This window comes from Siphateles boraxobius, unplaced genomic scaffold (assembly GCF_051911475.1).
Source record: "Siphateles boraxobius isolate OS27281-9 unplaced genomic scaffold, OSU_SipBor_1 48, whole genome shotgun sequence".
NCBI classification, from domain to species: domain Eukaryota; kingdom Metazoa; phylum Chordata; class Actinopteri; order Cypriniformes; family Leuciscidae; genus Siphateles; species Siphateles boraxobius.
This window is the reverse complement of record NW_027509119.1, coordinates 4,315,280-4,337,734: the sequence shown is the minus strand read 5'-3', so window position 1 is coordinate 4,337,734 and position 22,455 is coordinate 4,315,280. Positions and strand designations below refer to the sequence as shown.

Below are 22,455 nucleotides of genomic sequence, written 5' to 3'. Positions count from 1 at the left end.
GTATTAACTGAAAGCTTTATTATTACTTGCTCATATTTTTGCAAGTCCCACATTGACTTTGCTACATATTTGAATGATACCAACAAAATAATTTTTTTACTCAATCACTGAAACCAAACATAAGATTTTGTAATTCAATTTAGGTAATTGTGTAAACTATATATGCTTTTCAGGGAGTCGTGTCCACAGGTGATAAACCACTCGTAGTAAAGTTCTTCGGCAACGAGCCGGCTCTCAATATTTTGCGGTAGCTTATTTACGCTGAGCACTAGAGGTCTTCTCAGGGCTTAAAATCTGTACCCGACCCAAATCACTTCTTATCCAAACCCATCGTGCATAAATCGATAAAAAGAAAAGAAAAACCTGACCCGAGACAAACCCAATGAAATAAGACCTGAGTCCGACCCGAATATTTTTCAAACCCGACTGGACCCGAATGTAAAAAGCAGCGATGTCTGCACAGCCTGTGGCGAGCGGTGACTTTCAAAACCGGAGATAACACAAACCAAAATCAGATAAGAGAAATAAGAAAGACCAGGAGTAGATTTAAAATGATGCCTATCATCCTACCTTATTTGTAGATGAAATCAATTCTCTGACCCTTCTTCGTAACATTTATTAGCTACGTTTTAACCCATGTTTAACCCAAATTTATTTTAATGTTAATATTAAGAAGCAAATACCCACACTGCACACACCAGTATCCTGGAGGGTTTGGTAATTTTAAGCAACCCCAACTATGGTCTAAAGGTGATGAAACACAGGGCAACTTTTTGAGCAATGTTTCTGGACAATGTTGCCGTCAACGGTCAACCATATGAGACACAGGGCCCACGAGCAATCTAAATTATCCAGATAGAAATTTATTGCCCATTTTCAATGAGAAAGTGCCCAAGCAACAATCGCTCGACAAGATTGCCCAGCAACATTGCTCAAAAAGTTGCCCCGTATATCATCACCTTAAGGTCAGGCTACAGGTTTTCGGATCCAACTGGACCCATGAAGACCTCTTCTGTGCACACAAAATAGATGCTGACACAGGAAAATATGTCAGCATAGAAGCGTTAACAGTTTCAATCAATGTTTTCAGTCCTTTAAACAGATTTTATTTCCTGTTTTTGTATAAATACAAAGTACTGTCATGAAAATCAATCTGCTTGCAATCACATCATTCTCTATAGGGCACAGCTGATTGGTTCCGGCATCATCAGTAGCCAACGAGCTCGCTGCTCAACCTAAATACTTGGTCAGCATTTGCAGTGTAGCATGTTTTCAGGAACCCTCCACCTTCCCCAGCTCCACCGGTATAGTGTAAGGCTGAGCAATTTTATCGATTCTGCGATATAAATCGATATTTGTTTTCCCAAGGAAGTATCGATTTTTAAGCCGCGACTATCGATACACAAGTCCCATGCAAATACCCCGTGTTTTACCCCCATTCGCTTTAAAGATTGGACGTTTTCGGTTCTGCTGTCGGTACTGGAGAAAATAGAAAATACACGTAGGCTACTATTTATTATTGATGTAAAGACGTAATCTTCTACTTGTTTATCTCGCCAGCCAGTTCTATATATAATAATATTAAACCATTTGTCTGTGATGCAACTTTGCTATTCGCAGTCCAGAAGAGAGAGAGCGATCTCTCACGCGGAGCCACAGCGCGCGCGCACAACACGACACGACAGCCCTGCTCAATGACTGACAATGAGGACAGAACTAAACATTCAAACGTGGTTACAATTTAGATCTGGGATGATATTCTAATTTTATTTTAGATTCGGCTTTCAGAGATTATAAAAAGAAGATATTTGAGATGAAACCAAACTAACTGCATTATGTCTAGAGCAACTTCCTTCCCTTCACAGCGATGCGCTGTCATTTCTTCCTAAAACCCATACGTACCGTCAGAATCAGCACGATCGGTGATTGTTGTAAAATGCAGTCTCTACTGTTGCTAAATTATCCGCAATTTAGCAACAGTAGAGACTGCATTTTACAACAATCACCGATCGTGCTGATTTAATCATTAAAAGAGCTATTAAAAGCACAAACATCTGCGCAATAGTTGTTCACAAGGCGACGCGCGCTCCGAAATGGACTGCAACGAGACAAGAAAAGTATAGGCTACTTAACTTTGGGCTTCATGTGCGCATCTAAACTATCAAATATACATAATAATATAAAAATGACCAGCTATGAGATTCACTGAAACACAGTTTATTCACTTAAACAGTTTATGTCTTAAATGGACGTAAATAGTTAGGAGAAAATGATGGTGCATCAGTCACCTATTAGATCTGCACTCGGTCTTAAAGGGGCAGCGTCTAATAAACCTGCTGACGATGGAGCCATTAATGTGAATCAAACAACAAAAGGCACTCACAGCTCTTGAATGAATAACTTAAACTTTTTCAGTCAGAGACATATATTGTGTAAATCAAGTTTTTAGTTTTCAGTTCAAATAATTCAATCCAAGTAAATGGAACACTCTCAAGATGTCACCAAAATCACTCTGTCCCCTTTAAATCTTTCAGAAAATGATGTAAGTGTATCGAATTATATCGAATCGTATCAAATCGTATCGTTGGCTGAATATCGTGAGATATATCGTATCGTGAGCTGAATATAGTGTATCGTATCGTGAGATTAGTGTATCGCTACAGCCCTAGTATAGTGTGTGTGCGTGTATTACACTACTAAGAAAAACATTGCATAAAAAACCAACAGATTTCACAACAAAATGATCTTCACGAGCACTAAGGCTCATCCATACAGTTAACACAGGGAGCTGGTCACTGTTTACTGGCTGCAGATAGATATGAGGCCCAGACTTCCTAATGGCTTCCTGTATTTCACAGAATAGTTTCCTCTCAGGAAATGTTATCAATACAAGCCGCTTCAGCACTGACCCAAAACCACGATAAACAAGTCACCGAATTTCATTGAAACTGCTTGAATGCGCTGAAGGCATGCTTCCACTATAAGAGCAATGAAATGAGGCATAAAGAGCATAACTTTATAAAAAAAATTGAATTAAACTAGAATGGGTTTATTGAACTAGAACCAGGATTAAGTGAAAAACTTTCATCTCATCTCACACATTAAGACCGAAAAGACAAATGTTTTTCATATCGCAATATTGCGATTTCATCAAACTAAAAGTGTTGAAAAGCTACTAGAAGAAAATACTGGAGAAGATTAGACATCATAAACCGGAATGAAACTGTTGACATCCTGGAGAATATTACAAACTCTTTAAACAAATGGGGCATGGAAGAATACGTCTGGAGCCCGTGGGCTCAACGCAGAATGGCACAAGCGAGCGGCCCAACCCTCATTAGAAATTAATTACCACTGTAGTGAGCGTGGGGCAGCCGTACAGTCACTATGTATCTAAGGCTTTACCCAGGGGGAGCAATTGAACCCTTGACCCCCTTCTTTTCGGCAAGCAATATGCGACACCACCCTGATTGTGAATTACTGGGCCAGCCATGCTGGGAATGCAGACAGCGACAGTAAGACTATGAACTTGGGTGGTGTGGGTGGTGTGGGTGGGACGGCCCGGTCCACTGCTCAGTGAATAGTATTATCCATTAGGAATTCCTCAGTGAAGCAATCTTTGAAGCTCAACGTCCACGAGTGTTTATTTTGCGCCAAAAAAGATGACTCAAAAGATGAGAAATGGTAATGACTGTGATGTCATCTGATTGCAACTGCTAATTATCCAATCATAAAGTTATTGTGTACATGATTCTGCTTAATTCACATGGGTGATTGTGTAAACGTCTAGAAGTGAGAAACAGAAGGTATAAGTAGAGTTCGTATAATTACCATACTTAAAATTGTCCTGCAATAGTGGCTTCCTGTAATTGCTTTTTGATGAACATAATGGGCCTGTACTATATTTTCCAAAATGGTCAAATTACCAATATCAAGCCTTATTATAAGGTGAGACACAACAGAAATGAGAAAAAAAAACTGTGTATAAAAGAATCCCAGGAAGGTTTTCACTCCGATTTGCAAAAAGGCCTTCTTTAATCTAGCCAAATAGCTCATTTGCTTCTTTTTTGAGGACATAAGAGAAATGGGGCACATTTGCATTGGTGTATAGCAGTGATTACTCATTCCTAGTCCCACAAGCAATCTGCATTAAATTCTGCAGAATGGATTTAAAAAGTAAATGTGTTAAACTGTTGAAAATACTTCACTCCTACTTGCCGAAATAGCAGACTAACCTAATCCTGCACTAACTACTATATTTGGCTTGACATACTACTACCCTAACTACTACCCAATTGTGGGCGGCAGTGGCTCAGTGGTTCATGTAGGTTGTCTACAAACCGAAAGGTTGGTGGTTCGATCCCCAGTTCCACCTGACCAAGTGCCGTCGATGCGTGAATGGGTGAATGTGAGGCAATATGTAAAGCGCTTCGGTGGTCTGTTAAAGCGCTATATAAATGCAGTCCATTTACCAATATTTGTTACCTAAATATACTCTAGAGCAAAAATGTGATAATTACAATAATTCAAGTGTATGAACAATCACAAATTAACAACAGTTTGTAACATTACACTTATAATGTAAAGACAAGGATACAGTCTGTGTGTTGCACACTCAGGTGCGTTTAAAACTTTCCAACAGTAAATCACTAATTAAATCAGAAAAAAAGCCTAATTAAAAGTTAGATAAAGGAGAAAAAAATCATGTTCTTTCAGGAAACTTTTTTTTTTTTATTCTGTAGGCGTACTTATTCCGCAGGTAGCCGGTCAAATGTGCGTGTTCATCAAGTCTTTTCCATAAAAGCGCTCATTAAGCATTTACAGTAACAGCTGGCTTCCCCTTAATGATACCCCCCCCCCATCCGGCCACGCTCGCTGGGATCAGGTGACACGTGTCCAAGAATCAGTGAAGGAATGTCAAGCCTACTCTGCAGGTGCTTTTCTTGCTTTATCTTTTTTTTCCTGGCTTTTTTCTCCAGCTGCATTTATCCATCGCAGGGTCAGAGGTCAAAATCTTGAGGTCAGGGACCCAGGGCAGCTGGTGTCCATCATTCCCGTCACTCCTAACCATTGGGAGGAAATTCTTTATACCTCATATTGCATGCACTGCAGCTGCAAGACCACCTACAAGTTATAAATGCAACCTCCCACAACAAAATCCCCCAAACTGAATTACCTCATAAAAATGCAGAGGAAATGTAAATATATACAATAACTGTCCATAATGTACAATACAATGGAAGTTAAGTAATGCACAATCCCTTATGATTCTCTGACATCCATTATCTCTGCAAATATTCAGGACTGAACACATAAAGAGCAGAACTCAATCTACCTTAGACCTCTCAAAGACTCATTTCAGCCAGGATATACAGTATTTACAGCACATGATGCAACCTAGGCCAGATTCTGTACTCATTTCATGTTTAATGAATTAACATGCATTGTAACAGACATATTCAGGAAAAACCTCTTAAAAACATTTGAGTGAAAACCTTGACAAATCCTGCTTTTATTTGTCAAATAAACACTCACATTTATGAATGTGAACGAGGGCGATTAAATTCTATGTATATTTCTTCTCAATGACCAAGTGAAGCTTGTTTTGTTCGCCCTTTCAATTTAATCTCAACGAATCAGGCCAGATTTCAAGCTTCATGTGCAAAATAATAATTCAAAAGGTACATAATCGTGTCATAAAAGTGGTCCATTCAATTCTTGCTATATTTTCCAAGCCTTCTGAAGCCAAATGATAGCTTAAAGTGAGAAACAAACTCAAGTTTGAGTCATTAGTTACTTAAAATCTTGGATTGTTTTTCAAAGCTCTAAAGCTCCACTTCACATTCATTGTAATAGAAAATAAATAAGTATAAATTACTCACATTTTGCGGAAGCTAAATGGATTTTTAACCAAGTAAATGATATTAACGTAAAATTTCCAGATGAAGTACAGCTTCAAAGATTAGTGACGTATGGAAAATAGGTTACTAGTTTAAGAAAAAATGCACTGTTTAATGTTCCATTTTCCACACTTCCTTGGTTAATAAGCAAAGGAAGGAGTGTTTGCGTTTCGAGCAGAAAGGTATGGCGAGTTCTTGCTGGATCTTTGCGATAAACCAGAAGCAAACCGCAGGATGGCGTGTCGAGAAGATCTTAAGCGAAAGTTGAGCTGCCAAGAGCCACAAGCCGAGTTAATGCAGACTGGCACTGACGTTGAGCTTATTCACAATCCGTCTTCAGTGATACTTCCACAGGCCACACTATGAGACCTTTATACAGAGCCGTGAGGGAAGGGCCACCGTAGGGCCCGTCATCAGCGTTCAAGCAATGAGCAACAACAACAGGGCGCTTCAATCACCTTCAATGGTTTCACAGCTTTAGTCTGCCGGGATGCTTGGCACAGATATCACTTCATGCTGCCATTACTCACATATAACCTTTGCTGTGAGAACGGAGAACCAAATAAAAGGGGAAACAAGTTAGCTTGTCAGCATATTCGGCAGGTGTGTGGAGACAGTAACAACTGGTACTTTCAGGATTCTGGATTAACTGAAATGCTGCAAAACAGGCCATAAAGAAAGCAGACCCCATTTCATGACAGCTTAAAGGGAGAGAAAAATACTAATTAACATGGCAGTGCATGGTCAGAAAGAAGAACGAATGCTTAACATTTGTACAATTTGGGTCAGCAGAAAATAGGTTTCAGTTGGACTGAGCAGTGATCAGAGCCACATGCAGTTTACCACATGGAAAAAATGCTTTCCCCCAATCGAGAGCTCATATATGCTCTTGTTCAGAATTTGGTATCAGTGGTATGGTAATCACTGTGAAATATGCTAAACAGAATTGTGAAAACTCAGTAAGTTGCATTCTGGCTCACTTAATGGTTTACCATCATGATTTCGGGCCCTACATTTGACTCAAGCCCCGTTCACACCACCAGCGACACACAGCGACAAAGCGACATGATCCCATTCATTTCAATGGAGCGCTGGCGACTTCCGGCGACACGAGCGACATCGACCGTTGGCGACAGAATGTGGGCGTGTCAAGAGAAAAGACACAAGCGACAAAAGTTGAGAAATTTCAACTTTATGCAAATGAGAAGCGATTTTCGCGAGCGACAACCAATAGGAAAGAAGCCTTTTCAGTGGAGCTAACGTCACCGTCTCGAGTGCGGGGAAGACAGAAGAGTTCGAGGATGATTCCACTGTTTTATATGATTTGACTGTAACCACATATGGATATAATAAAATGATGCATGGAAAAGAAACTGTCGACAGTCTCAGTGAGTTTAATTCATACATTTATAGTTCGAGTGGTGTAATTTTATGATGCAAGTTTAGTACTCCTGCAGTTCATTTTACAGTTTCCCCTGCATTGTGTTGACTATTAGGGACAAGAAAATTGATTATTTGTCAAATTCGAATGACGTTTTAGTAATTTATGACAGTATGAGTGAGTTTAATTTGTTGATTGATCGATCGTTAATCTAGTAAACTATTTAATCCACTGAACACTGCTGTGCTAATATAAAAACACTCTCCCAACAGCATATACTGTTTCTTTTGAGCTTAATTTCTGGTCAAATTAAAATTGTATAGTTGTATATATCACTTGTGATGGTATTTGATATAGATATGGCCAGACGTGCAGTCTACCAATAACATTAGAGCGACAGCACTACGAACGCCCACAAGCGACTTCACAGTACACAGTGGCGGTGTGAACGGGGCTTCAGGACCTCCTTCTAGTTAAGCGATCCACTGATATTAACTCGCCAGCATTTTTGAAAAAAGTTGCCAGCCACCGCCAGCATTTTCCATAATTTTCTAGATACTCTGAGTATCTGCTACTTTTCAGATACTCAGAAAATACTCTTTTCCAGAATATTTTGTTGTATGAATATCTGAACAAGCAAAAGAATAGAGAAAGAAAGAACAGAGCCTCTGCTTTAAAATAAATAAATAAAATAAAAACATTTCATTCTAGCTTCGTGCATTAGTTTTTTAACAACACTTGAATGTGGGTGTTTCATAAAAACATTTTAAAGAAAAAGCTGAGAAAATCATGTTTTTTTCTCCAAAGACTGCAGTGTGTAAAAGCCTTTACTCTCCCTTTTCCTTTAACCAAAAAAATAAATAATTTCAGATCACTTAAAATGTGAACTCAAAAGTTCTACATACTCATAAAAGTAGTTTTGCACTAATTTGTTTAATTTAAGTTTGCCCAACTCAAACCAATTATTTTGAGAGTTAGGGAAATATTAATAATAATAAAACATTAGTATACCATATATCATAACACTATAAATAAAATTTTGTACATTTAAGCATCACAAATGGATATTCATTTTGAAATAAAATATTGTATTTAATAGTGTTATGACATTTTTTGTGTTTTAAAAGATAAACTATAGATGCAAAGGAAATGTACAAATATGAGCATGCATAATTGCATATATACCCAATACTGGATTATGATCTGTGTCTATAGAATTACTTTAAAGCAATTTAAAGTTTAAATAATGCTTAAAACAAGGGGTTTGATCAAGTATAAGAAATATTAACAGTGCTGTTTGTTTAAATACCATTTATTATTAGCATAATTCTAGATTTGCTATAGGGCCAAAACAACCACACCAAGAGGGAGACACTACAAACTGGCTTATCAGAAGCTCTATTTGGATTTTGCTTCACTTCACCGAGCACGAGCATTCATATCACACATGCATCATAATCTTCTCCAGCTGCTGAGACTGGCAAGAGATTTCACCCGCAAAGAGAGATCCACTGGGAACGGCAACCACTCAGATCCCAAATGAGGGTGTTGACCAGCAAACATTCCTTAGGTATGACCATTTCATCGGAATTCCTTCAACAACAACAAAAAGCAATCCGCTACCTCGTGTGTATTTGCGTAGACTGGTCATTTTCTCAAATGCTACACTAAAATAGTGCACTCAGTAACATAATGATACACTACTGATGGTAATGGAGCAGAATTGACCAGGATTGGCCTGAAATCTTTCCAATAATCTCATACAGCAGAAGCTCACCATTTCAATAAATGGACTCAAATTTTCACAAGTAGCTCTAACCCTTCATACCTCAATTTAGAGGCCACCAAACAAAAGAAATGCTGATGAATAGTCTGTGCTGACGTTAAGGATTCCTGACACAGTCAATCAAGGCCAGCTGGGAATGGAATATTTGAGCTTACATATTGCTTATATAATATTGCTTTAAACAATAATTGAAACAGCATGCAACACTGAACATTTCAAACTGTGGCATGCTATATTGTTGCCAGATGATCTCACTATGTGACATTCAGTCGTCAGAAGCAAAATATGCCTATTTTAGACTTCAATTTTTTTTTTTTTGCTTTCTAAATGGAAGGTCAAGTCGAGTGCATTGCATTCTGGTATAATACGCAGCCTCCTTATTTTGGCAAAGGTAGAACATCATCCATTCCATTCCATGCAAAGCAATATGTAATATGAAATATGAAAGAGTAATTAGAATGCCATTCCAAACATACATACTGCAATCGCTTATTACAAGGACATTGAAAGGGTGTGATTCTCTCACAAAGAAACCCAAATCAAATGTTGACAAATATGAGGTCAATCTATTAACCAGCACTTTTGCAGCTAGTGCAATAAACAAATAACTCCATCAATCATAATCCATTTTAAAGGCTGCTATCAAGCCTTCATTTGCACATTAGGCGATTAGCCAAGGGCCCATTGTCCATCTAAATTAATAAAGAACATCGAAGGCTAGATCTCTCAGCTGGAGCTTATTGTGACGCCCTATTTCCAGCGAGATTCAATTGCTGACGATACTTAATTTGCTACTGTGATATTGATCCTCTTTGTTCCCTGACATCTGAAAACATGCAGCTGCAACCGTAATGATGACTTTGGATAATGATTATAATGCAATGGACAGCTATATGACCAAACAAGCTATTGCGCTGATGGAATATTTCCACAAAAAAAAGGCATGCATTTATCTATGATTAAAATATCTCTCTCCAGATACTGTAAACAAGCAAAAATACAACACAACCCATACAAAAAAAGCACTCTGTTAGTATACAAGTTGCCATAGCAGCTTTTTTGTTTAAAAAAAAACTGATAACAGTTATGCACCAATATTACATTTTAACGAAATTTTTAAATTAAGTTTGGGTAAATTAATTTGGGTAATTCAACTTCCTGAACACGAACTCAAGTGTCTCAGTTTGTGTTCAGGAATGGTTAGAGAACATTGTGCTTTATACATTTTTCCTCTTCAAACAAAACTTGGGTCTGCAGCCGACAAAGTTTAAATCCCGTCTGAAATCTTAAAATATGTCTGTCCCATTGTTTTGTCTCAAGCACACCAGTAATGTTTTTTTTAAATAAAAGCTAGCCTACTTAAATGCCTTATTTGAACTAATGCCTAATCCTGGCTTAATCTAAACCCTGTCTGTGAAACCAGGCCTAACTTAACTTAATAACCAGATACATAGCCTACAGAATAAGAAGGAAAAAAAACGCTATCCATGTTAGTACAACACTGTCCTTTTGTTCAGGTCTTGCTTAGGTCTGTTCAATGTAGTGCGATGAAGGCCTCTGAAGGAAGCAGATCTCTTACATCGCTGAGTGGTTGCAGACAAGGTAGTGAGGGTGTTTAAACAGTTTAGCATGCTGTTTACATTGTCCGCAGGGAAGCCATCAGCACAGTTCTCTTCCAGCAGGATTATGCAGATAAGATGGGATGCAAATTGGATGCAATGACAACTTTCCCCCCCCCCCAAAAAAACAACAACTTCAAGAAATGCCCATATCCTTTCCAAAACATGAAAAGCTGGAATGCTGTTATCGGCGAGGTGTAGGTGACAATCTTCACGAAACTGCTTATGGTTCGCATTTGTGTGCTTCAGGACCTCAAAAAATATGTTTCAAATAAACACATATTTTGAGAAGGGGACCCCACAATTAGTAACTTGAAACTCACTCTCCGCATGTAGGTCCAATTCTCTGGAATCAATCAAAACTCCCAAAGGAACTCCCCGTTCCCCACTTAATCTCCTGGTTTTATTACTTTCCAGACAGAGTCTGCCCATTCCACCCAGCCCCCCATTCCTCTCTTTTGTACTGATCTCCAGCAAAGCCTGTGATTTTTCACCACAGCACATTGCTTTTCATGCAGCAGAGCAGCTTTCATCAGCCTCTGCACGCAAGACAGCCCAGCCGCAAACTCCACTACGGCCTGCTTTCATCGTACGTGAGCCTAATAAACAAGCACAAACTAGTGAAAACATGTTGCCAATACCAATGAAAGAGTTAAATGATGCATGATCGTGCAAATTAAATGTGCACCTTATGAACAAAGATGATTAATAAACTAACAAAAGATTCAGTTTCTACTCTGAAGCAAAAATACTAATTTCTCTAAAGGCATATTTACACAGGTCCGTTTTCTGTGCAATATATTCCATATTATCTGCAAGAATACAATGCAATGGCAATTTAAACCTTACCAAAAAAAAAAAAAAAAAGGTAGCTCTCACCCTGCATCAAAGCCACCTCTGATGCTGCTCTGGTTCTGTGTAAATGAAGTGCAATCTTAAACTTTGCCATTTTCATCATGTTATGTATTCATCTAGGCTAGCCTACCTATATTCATAATCTTATTTTAAAAATAGTTTCATTGGAATATTACAGATATTGCAATGGCAGTGTAAATGCATATGCCACCTCTGTGCAGCATTAAGGCATATTTTCTGGTTATATGCCGCTTCAGTTCGGTAAAGACAGCATTATATTCATAAGCAATATTTTATTATTTTTTTGTCGTAGGTATGTTTTCTGCTTGGTTACAAGCAATTTATTTATTTTCATGAGTTCAGCCCAGAATTGTACACACACCAAAATAAAGAAAAAAAATTTAAAAAAAAATTATAAAATATTTTTTCTCTCTCTTTTCTTTCAAGTGTGCGGTCAAAAACAACTGCACTATTCACATTCTGGCAACTTTACAGGAAAAAATATTTAGGATTATGATGCAAAAGATCTATTTCTTACAGAGACAGTAAGCAGCATATACTCCAACAGTGTGTGGAAAAAACACTGATTTCCACATACATGATAATTAACGAGATGTAGGCTAATTTACTTGCTTCCATTTGATGAAGGAATGGGGTTTTCCTTTCAGGTGAAAATGTGTTAATGCAGAACACAACTTTGCAGTAAATAAGCCTTTCCTGAGGAAATATGTGAGATATTTCGCATATGTTTTGATTTATGAGGCTGTCTGAACGGTGTGTGTTCGATGAACTAGATGAAATCAAGTTGGTTCAGATGAAAATTAGTCACACACTCATTTCACACTCTAGAGAAACAGGCAGCGGGTCGCACCGCAGAAAGTTGTAATGCTCTTTTAATCTCAGACTTACCTTTCGCATGTGAAAGAGTGATCGTGAGGCAGAAAAGAGAGAGGAGCAGCCGGGCTCCCCGCTCCGCCATCACTTTAAACACGAATAAAAGAAGTGTGGAAAGCCTCGGACACGATCCCGATTTAAAATCCCCCTGATCGCGCGCACGGATCAGTTCAAAAGTGTGAACAACGCATCCGGAACGAGTTACTTCCGAAAGTTGCCGAAGGAAACATGAAGCTCGTAGAGCAGAGACACGATCCGCCGCTTCAAAACTTCAACAGGCGACCGAGTAAAATCAAAGTCAATCCATATTTGCCAGATTAAACCAAAGCTGAGTTGGAGAATAGCGAAATGAGAGGCGTGAGTGCAGACATAATGTGCAAAGGTGAAGAGAGAGAGAGAGTCCGGACGGTTGGAGATATTTTTTCACTGATCTCAGAGAGAGAGAGAGAGAGAGAGAGAGAGAGCAGGAATTCAGATAGGAACCTGGAAAAACCGACACTGGATCTGAAAGAGATCAGGATTCATTTGACATGGTCGTCACAAAAGCCTGGAATGGGGTTTGTATATTTCTCCAATCTCTTTATAGGCTAATTTGAACAATTTAAGGATTTAGTTCAAATTCAAATCCATATTAAGATATTTAAAAATATATATATAATAATTAAATACCTCACAAAAGATCTACCTAAACATTGATAAGGTGATCTCTTTTTTTAAAACCTTTTGTTTTCAATACAGCTATAGGATACCTTTAAAACGTTATTTAAGACATACCTTAAATGTAAACTTAAAATGATTTGTTAAACATCTCTGGTGGAACATTAAGGCATCCAGTTGCAAACACTCAACTTCTTGAATTAAAAAAACACACAATCAATGTCACATACTAGTATTTTAGTCTGTTTAGTTAATAACAGAAGTTATGTTGCGTTAATGATGTTTGCCAGCTGAAATAATTGATCACAGGCTTCCAAACACTATATAAACTGCACTGATAAAAACGCAGAAAAAACGAATGTGATTTCTACCTGAATAAGTTAGTTCAGGCAAGAATTAAAAAAAACAATGTTAATTCTATATTAGTACACAATTTAAGCTTGTAGGAAATATAAACGTTATAAAAATTAAGTAAAACCTAATAAACTTTCTGATACTGGAGTCCCCATAATGCACTGGGGCATGAATAATTAATAAGGTTGCATTTTTCATTGTTTACCAGCTGTATTATTATGTATTATTTATTATTTTATTATTGTATTATTTATTATTATTGTCAACGCAATATGTACTGTAGGCTATATTTACTTAGATGTTCTAAATAAAGCATACACTTTAAAACATAGTTGAAGTTAACTTTGCAATACTCTGTTTCAAGTACGTTTTACTCAAACAATATTACACTGGATTATAAGTATACTCAAACTTTAACCGGCAAAGTTAAATGTACTTAATTTTACTTAACTTAGCTGAAGTAGATTTTACTAAATATGTGAAATTTACTTTAAAAAAAATATGTGTGCAAAAAAAACGTAAAAAGTACATTTTAGATATTGGGGGTTTTTTTCAGTGTGGTTCAGATGCTAATAACCAACATTCATATTTTAAATATTCTTTCTAAATTATTTTTATTGTATTTTTGACTGGAAAACCTTTTTTTTTTCTTTTTTTTTTTTTCTTTTTGGTCCTCGACCCTTTTTTTAGACTTGATAGAAACAAATGCAACACATTGTCAGATCAGTTCTGGAAACAGTCTCTTAGAAGAGCTCCACCTACTGGCAGATTTACTGATTTACAGAACATGGTACAGCATGATATGGTCCAGTATTTACATGCTATTAAAATTGTCTTTAAAAAAAACATTATTTGATGGTCCTTTTTTGATAGTGCACAGAAGACTGATTTCTCCTATGTTCTGTTTTGTAAAGAAATGTGATGAAAATGTTGTCTTGTTGGTCTATTATATTTAATCTTTGGGTTTTGATCAGGATGTTAGGTATAATTCTCACATTAAACGCATGCACTGCTCACTTCAGTAGTATTACATCCTTTTTAAAATGCATTGGTAATTATTACTCACCTCTAGTGTATTTCACGTTATTTGTGTGGTGAAATTTGCAGGATGCACGCATGAGACACCAGGTGTTATTTTTATGCTAATAGTGATATGGTATCTCAACAACACACTACTCTTGATTAGCTGTATTAGCTTTATTATTAAGGTTTAAGCTTGATTAGCTTAAACCTTTGGGATGCGTTCCTTATCCACAACAGAGATAAACTTGATTAGGTATTTGTTCCTGTTTTTGAATGTTGGAATGATGGACAGAACCGAATTTTATGTCTTCATGGCTACTTCGAATTTTCCTCACTTGGTGGCTAAAGGATTAAAGCACTTGGCAGTGAAACTGCTGAGGATTACAGGGATTAATACAGGTTTAGAAAACGCTGGCTGAGTTAATCTGATCACTGTAAGCACTGAGCCTTATTAATTTAAGACAGGATATTTGGTTGTGGATACAGGGACATCATAAGCCATATGGACACCTTGTTTGCTGAATGGCCAGAATTACAGTTCATAGACTCATCCTGACTGATGCGGGTTAATACATCTTTACCTTATGAGCCTTTTTATGTGGATATTTCATCTACTCACCTCTTTCCAAGTGTCTTCTATGTGTCTTCTCTTCACTCTTCTTCTTTAAAAAAATGCCTTAGTTTACAAAAATTGTAGGTATAACTTAATCCATTACATTACACTTTTTTCATAGGTAATATAATCAAACTACTTTTGGATTACTTTTAGATTACTTTTGAACTACCTCATTTATCACATTGAATTGAATAGGATAGTATTGCAACATATTGATATAAGAGAAAGAAAAGTGCATAAACATTACGTCAGGGTTTCCACAGAAAAGCTAATAATTTTTTTTTTTTTACTTTAAATATTAAAAATTATAATAAAAAATGTGTTTGAAAGAAGAAAAAATCCTTCCAAAGACAGTAATGCATGGTTAAATGACTCACTGAGTGATAATTCCAATAATAATTAATGTGTTGAGCTGATTCAATATGCAATGTTGCAAAAACGCTCCTTAAAAGGGAAATGATTTCTGTAATCGCAGAAACGCTCAGTTTTCCTTGTAATTATAGCCACCTGACTAGTGACTGGACTGTGTGTGCAATTTCAAAAAACTAGAAGACTTTCCATATGTATATAAGTAATATCATTTTTAAAAGGACATTTTAAACATGGGGGAAAAAAAGAATTAGGGAGAATCAATAAATTATGAATGATATACTGCCATTGAGTAAACAATGTGTAATCAGGTTATCAATAAAGAAACTACAGTCTGATTACAAGTATTTTAAAATGTACAATCTAACTACAAGTACTTAATTTTTGGAATCTGATTACGTAATTGTCACGTTTTGTTTGCAGCCGAGACGAAACATGATCTGTTTTTATCTGAAGCTGAAGTGCAGAAGAAACAAACTCAAATCATCACATAACACTCAAGAACAGGAAGAGAACAACCAACTTAACGGCGTAGAATTTACAATGAACTAAAAGACACACAGGGTTTAAATAGACATCAAAGAAGCGTGAAACACGTGACAATTTAATCAAACCATTTGTAACCTAGGAGACTAACAGGCAGGGAAACCTGATTAACAGAACAAGAAAACCAACCTGGAAACAGACATGAACAGAACAGAAAAGGAGATAAAAAGCAAACTCTAAACATGACCAAACTCCAAATGTGACTACTGAATCCAGATTACATGTAATCAGTAGCCCAGCACTGAAATTATATATACATGAATTACAAGTTTCAAAAGAAATGACATGAAAGTGCTTATCTCGGTCAATTTACATTTTAATTAAATTGCAATTAACATACACTTAAAACGTGTCTGAAAACGTTACACTCAGTTTGCAATCAAGTATAGGCCTATATTTGCGTAATGTGTACACTGTAAAAGTGATAATTTGACTTAATTTGCAAAAAGTGAGGAAACCCAGAAGTCTCCCTGTAGTCAATAATTGTATCCCCTAAAACTATTTTTTGTTCACCAAAATTGAATATTTAAACGTTTTTTTGTTGAAAAAAAATTCGTCATGCCTTAAAATACCTTGAATGTTACTCTACACCCTTGCCTCATTTAGTATGTGCGGTTCTATGAATATGCAAATGAGCCCCGCCTCCACTCACTCACACAGCTCAGAGATCCACTCGTTGACGATCACACGTTGATCTGATTGGTTACAAGGTTTGTGACGTCAGAAACACCAGCGATTTCAAACCTTGTTTTTGAGACTGTCTTTGGTTCACTGCAGTTTTATGCAGAAAATACTCAATGTGATTTATGAATTTACACATGGTTTGTCTCAAAGCATAAAAACACCACACAGATGACCTAAAAAGGTCAGAAAATAAAAGCTTAGGCAACCCCAACATTTTCATCTTAATGCACTGGGAAATCTTTGTGAAATACTCAGTGTCAGGAATTGCTTATGAGTTTATAGAAAGAAAGAAATAGATTATAAATAAAAACTCTTTTAATAATGTTATTTTGCATATGCTATATCATTTTAAAAACAGACTACATGCAATAAGGTCTGTGTTTGTAAGCAATATTCTCTCCGTACACCATGTCTCTAATGAGGGACAGGTAGTGAATTCACTTTGGACTGGCACTGCATGCTAGAACATGGCAGTGTTTTTGACATAAATCCCTTTCCTTCTGGTGGCTTATGAATATGATTTTAAAGAAAATACATTTCCCAACAGTAAATCCTTGAATTTGTCTTAACTTGAAAGTACTTCAAAGCAGAGAATTAACAGTGCATTTGGGTTGAAGATTTAAAAAAAATCAGAAAAGCAGAGAGTAATGATGGTAAGTGTGTCGTCCATCTCTCCACACCAGGGGGCTTCGCATGGGGAGGCGCTCACTCGTCCCACAGCACAGTGGGGGGGCAGAAATTGCCTGCCACAAATTCAAAACCAATTCTTGTTGTGCGCCTCACCAAAGCCTCTTAGAGTTTGTTGGGACAGAATCATCACAGCTCACTGGAATTTAATGTGGTTAATTTCACAGATGTTAGTGTTATTGATGGACAGCATAATAGAGCAAGAGACAAAACATGTCCCACGGAAATGATTGATTATTGTATTTCTCATCTAGTTGAATAACGTATCTAAAAGGCTTTAATGTAAGAGATTTTTAACCAGTTGTTACATGTATGATGTGAGCACAATGTAAAAGCACTTTAAGGCACAGCTGTTAAATTGGGAAAGGCTGAAATAGCTTGTGATATTCTCCCACAGCCTGAGTTTGTGTGGTGAAGAGTTTTTCTTCTGCTGTTGCTGAATGACTGCCATCACATAAACGGTTCTTTCAATCGCAGAGACCCGCATGAACTTGTAGGACTTATAAGAGTGAGGGTGTATGAAAAACCCAAATGTTTATTTCGCATCTTGTGAATCATGACTCTTTCTGCCCGACGAGCACAAAATAAATATCTTGAGAGTTTGATAAGAAATGTCAACTCCACATCTTATTTATTCCACATCTTGCAAGGAGGATTTCCTTCTGTGATAGAATATTGAATTGTATGCTTTATCTTGTCTATCTATCTATCTATCTATCTATCTATCTATCTATCTATCTATCTATCTATCTATCTATCTATCTCAGATATCAAATATTCCAAATCAGAGCTATCCCGTCATGTGTTCCTCAGGGCTCTGTTCTAGGGCCCCTTCTGTTCATCATCTATCTACTTCCTCTTGGCCATATTTTTCGTAAATTTAACATTCATTTCCACTTCTATGCGGATGACACCCAGCTCTACCTGTCCACCAAACTCCATATCTCTTCCACCCACCTCTGAGTGTCTAAAGGCAGGAACACACCAAGCCGACGCCGACGAACTAGCACTGATGAAAGCCGACTGTGTTGTCGCCTCGCGTCGGGGTAAAAAGCTGTACCTAACACAACGAGAGAACTACTGCCGACTGTTAGCTAGAATGCGCGTTCTGCGCCTGAGATAACTGCCTATTTCTGCAGATATATTAATCTATATTCGACATTCAAAAAGAGAAACCGACGATGCAGTCTGCAGGTAACGTTACAGAAACTATAAACAAAGCAGTGCGTGCTTACCGTTTTGAATATCAATCCTGTCAAACACTTTCTTTATTCCACTCCACTCATGTTAATATTTAAATATTTGCCAAGGAACACTCATGTAAGATGACGTATAACATAATAGCAGCGTTCTATCTGTACCGTTTTGACTTCTTTGCTCTCTGTTTTGCTATTATTCTCGTGCACTGACTCGTTCACTAAGCTGAACAGCCAATCAGAGTTCTCTCTCTCTCACCGACGGCCGATTCAACATTCAACATGTCGAATCGGCTGTTACAAAGCCGACGAGGACCAATTTCAGCCGACGGTGCGGAACACACTGAGAAAACTTAGTCGGCCGACGCACAAAAACTCCCCGACGGCCGACCGTCGGCTTGGTGTGTTCCTGCCTTAATGGAAATCAAATCTAGGTTCTCTCGCAACTTCCTCAAACTTAACAGTGACAAAACAGAGGTACTCCTCATTGGCACCAAATCCACTTTGACTAAATCTGACAGTTTTTCTCTTACTATTGACAATTCCACAGTTTCCCCCTCCCCTCAGGTCAAGAGTCTGGGTGTGATCCTTGATAGCACACTATCACTATCAGAAAGGCGCCTATAATTAAATGGATTATTATTATTATTATTATTATTATTATTATTATTATTATTATCTACCTACAGCATATCTATCTATCTATCTATCTATCTATCTATCTATCTATCTATCTATCTATCTATCTATCTACAGTATCTATCTATCTATCTATCTATCTATCTACAGTATCTATCTACAGTATCTATCTATCTATCTATCTATCTATCTATCTATCTATCTATCTATCTATCTATCTATCTATCTATCTATCTATCTATCTATCTATCTATCTATCTATCTATCTATCTGTTTGCATGTGGTGTAAAATGAAACCATCCAATAAAAGGGTCCTGGTGGAAAGATAAGAACTGTGATAAAAACTCTGAGGAAATGTGTTTTTTTTTTTTTCTCAAATTATGTGGCATCATACATTGTAACAATGAAGTGCAATTAATTTAGCAGTTACATTAAGTCAAATGCATGTGCATGTACTCAGTTATCGACCCTGGACTCTCTGGAACTGTGCCTTTCATTTACAGTATTTTGTTTATTTATACATGTTCTTGGCAGAAGTTAGCTGGAGCAAATTTTCAGATATTGTGTGGTGTGTAAGTATCCAAGACAAGCACTTGGATGAAAAATGCTATAGTTGGGCAAGACTGGGAAAATTATGAAGACATAACAGGTTAAGGAAAGATGTGTAAGATGTGAACTACTAAGAATTGTGTATGATGTAGAAAAAGTTTGATGTGGAAATAATGAAAATGAACTGATTTTAGAAACTTGTTAGAGAAGGAGATTAAAGTGTCTCTGTAATATTTGGGTTCCAGATGTTTATGCTATAAGAAACCAGATAAATCGACTTGTCAGAATCCACATTATACTTGGAGATAAATCTACTGTCATCTTGTAAACACTCATATTTCCAGTGTGACGATTCTCCCAGATGCCGGTTCTGTTTGCCATCAATATTGTAAACAGTAAACTCTGTGAATGATTCTCCTTAAACAACCTGACTAACAAACCTAAATATTCTGCAAGAGAAATGTTGATCAGTCTCAACAGATTGTGAATTTCAAAACATGAGAATGTGTGTGATAATCTGTTCAAGAGGAAGCTGTACTGCAGAAGTTTATGTTGCAAGTCAGGAGGAAGGAATTGCCATTTAGTCTTCTAAAATAATGTAATGTTAATGATCAGTTAAGCTGCTTAAAATAGCGCCACCTTGTGGCCGATTATCACAGACTTCTGTGCACATGTTCATTTTCACACAATGCATAAATACATCCATTTTTGTAATGGTAAACCATTATTTGATTGGCTGTTGGCGGCCATGTTTTTTTAAATATCTGAGTCATATTAGAGGATGTGTTAGGACATCCACCGAAGAAGATGCATACCAATTTTCCGTCAATTCATGAGTCATATGTTTGCTGAGTTATAATATTTTTTAGTTGTAGCGCCCCCTATTCATACTTTGCACGTGATGTCACAAGTACTGGCTGGCGGGCAGTAAACAGTAAACTAATCAAGGATCTTGCCAGGACGTCGCCAGTTTTAATATGCAAAAGTTGGTGTTTTGAGGTGTAAACGACATGCAAGATAGTTGTTGTGGGATTGGATGCACTATTATTCACTATAATCGGGTTAAGAACGTACATGTAAACGCGCTCATTCCCCGAAAGTGAAAGTAGAAACGGACTGAGATTTCAGCATCTGTCGCTGCATTAACGCCGCGTTCTCTCAGAGACGACGATGGCTATAACAGTATAGCGACGACTATCTTAATTTACCGGCTTAATATTTCTCTTGTGAAGCTACATTAATGACAGTAAAAATTAGAAGAAAAATTATTTTTAAACAAGTTTTTGAAGCTGCTTTTGATTTTCACAGATGGCACAGTTGTGCTGTTCGAGAACTAAAGAGTGTTTTTAGGCCTATATCATTTTAGTGATATTATTAGGCTAATATTTAGTAATTGTATTGTTTTTAGTGTTATTAGTGTTATTAAACGTTTTGTTAATGTGCTATGGAAACAAAATAGCCACTATACTGGCTGGCCACTGTTTGTCGCCATTTTGTCAGCGTTTGTTGCCCGCCAGGTATCCATGGTAGTCACTTGACTGCAAAGTATGAATCGGCAGAATGGAAATTGGTGTGTGTCCTCAGAATGTCCTGTTGTCTTCGTGTGTCAAGTTTCAATAAGCTTGGACATTGCATCAACTCGAAAAATTTGCATTGCTTGACCATTTAAATAACTTATATCTTTGCAATGCTTTGACAAATCAAAAATGTTTTTACTTTTTGCCAGCATCATCCCAAGTGGCTGTGTACCTGTTTTAGTGAAGATTGGAGTAATGGCCAAGGACGAGTTCGAAAAAGTAGGTTAAGAACATTTAAAATGGGGGAATATTTTCATAGACGGAAATGAAATCAGAGAAATACATTTTGTAGGGGTTGACTTGAGGATTTTTGCATCATTTTGGCATCACTTGAACAGGTTTCAATGTTTTGCTGTGGAAAAGAGCAAAGCAAACTTCCAAGAGTAATGGAATGCTGTTATCAGGTAAGATTACTTGAGCACACACTGAGTGTTTCAGACCCACCTGCTCTACTGATAAACTGAGTTAATGCATGTTTGCTTTGTCAACTTTGTCAAAACTCATTTCCTTGAAATCCATATCAGGAATCTGATCCTTTTAAAGTAAAGTTTCTCCTGAAAGATGCACAAAAAAGGTTGCAAATCCAAGGCAAAATGATGCATTCAGGTTTTTTAAGTGCAAGTCTTAATCGTCCTAAGTAAAACTACTTTGTTTTGTCAATGTGAAGCTGTTTGTTCACTAGATCCAGCCAATAATTTCATGAAGGCAATTGCAGATTTCTTGTTCAGCAAATATTCAGTTGGTAACAAAATAATTGTGATCAACCAAAAAACAACAACAAAAGTTTAAATATATTCTATATTTACATCTCAGTCATCTAAGTTTTCTTTTCTATTGTCATTTGCGCAATTGTATTGTTCCGTATATATACAATATGAAAATATTTGTCTAATCAGAAACAGAGCATTATTTGATAGCAGACAATCTGTTGGGCCAGCTGTTTCCAACCGTTCAGGAATACACTCCCAAACACATCTGTGTGCAGCTGTGACTGATCGTCAGGAGAAAAAAAAACACTTTATTCGATCACTAGATAAATATTAACAAATCCATCTGAATGCAAGCACTTGTATTCACTGGAGGCGTCTGACACATCTCGATCCCTGTCAGGATTTATGAAAAA

General features: G+C 37.0%; 1 protein-coding gene across 10 annotated transcripts in view; it reads right to left on the bottom strand.

Moving 5' to 3' along the window:
- The window catches only part of neo1a (neogenin 1a), a 207,095-nt gene extending 194,166 nt beyond the window's left edge, over positions 1–12,929 (bottom strand). For all 10 annotated transcript variants that reach the window (XM_077201654.1, XM_077201658.1, XM_077201655.1 and 7 more), the window contains exon 1: positions 12,451–12,929. In XM_077201654.1, the coding sequence (XP_077057769.1) occupies positions 12,451–12,520 (70 nt within the window). In that variant the 5' untranslated portion in view covers positions 12,521–12,929. The remainder of the gene's footprint in view (positions 1–12,450) is intronic.
- Positions 12,930–22,455: the final 9,526 nt, after the last annotated feature.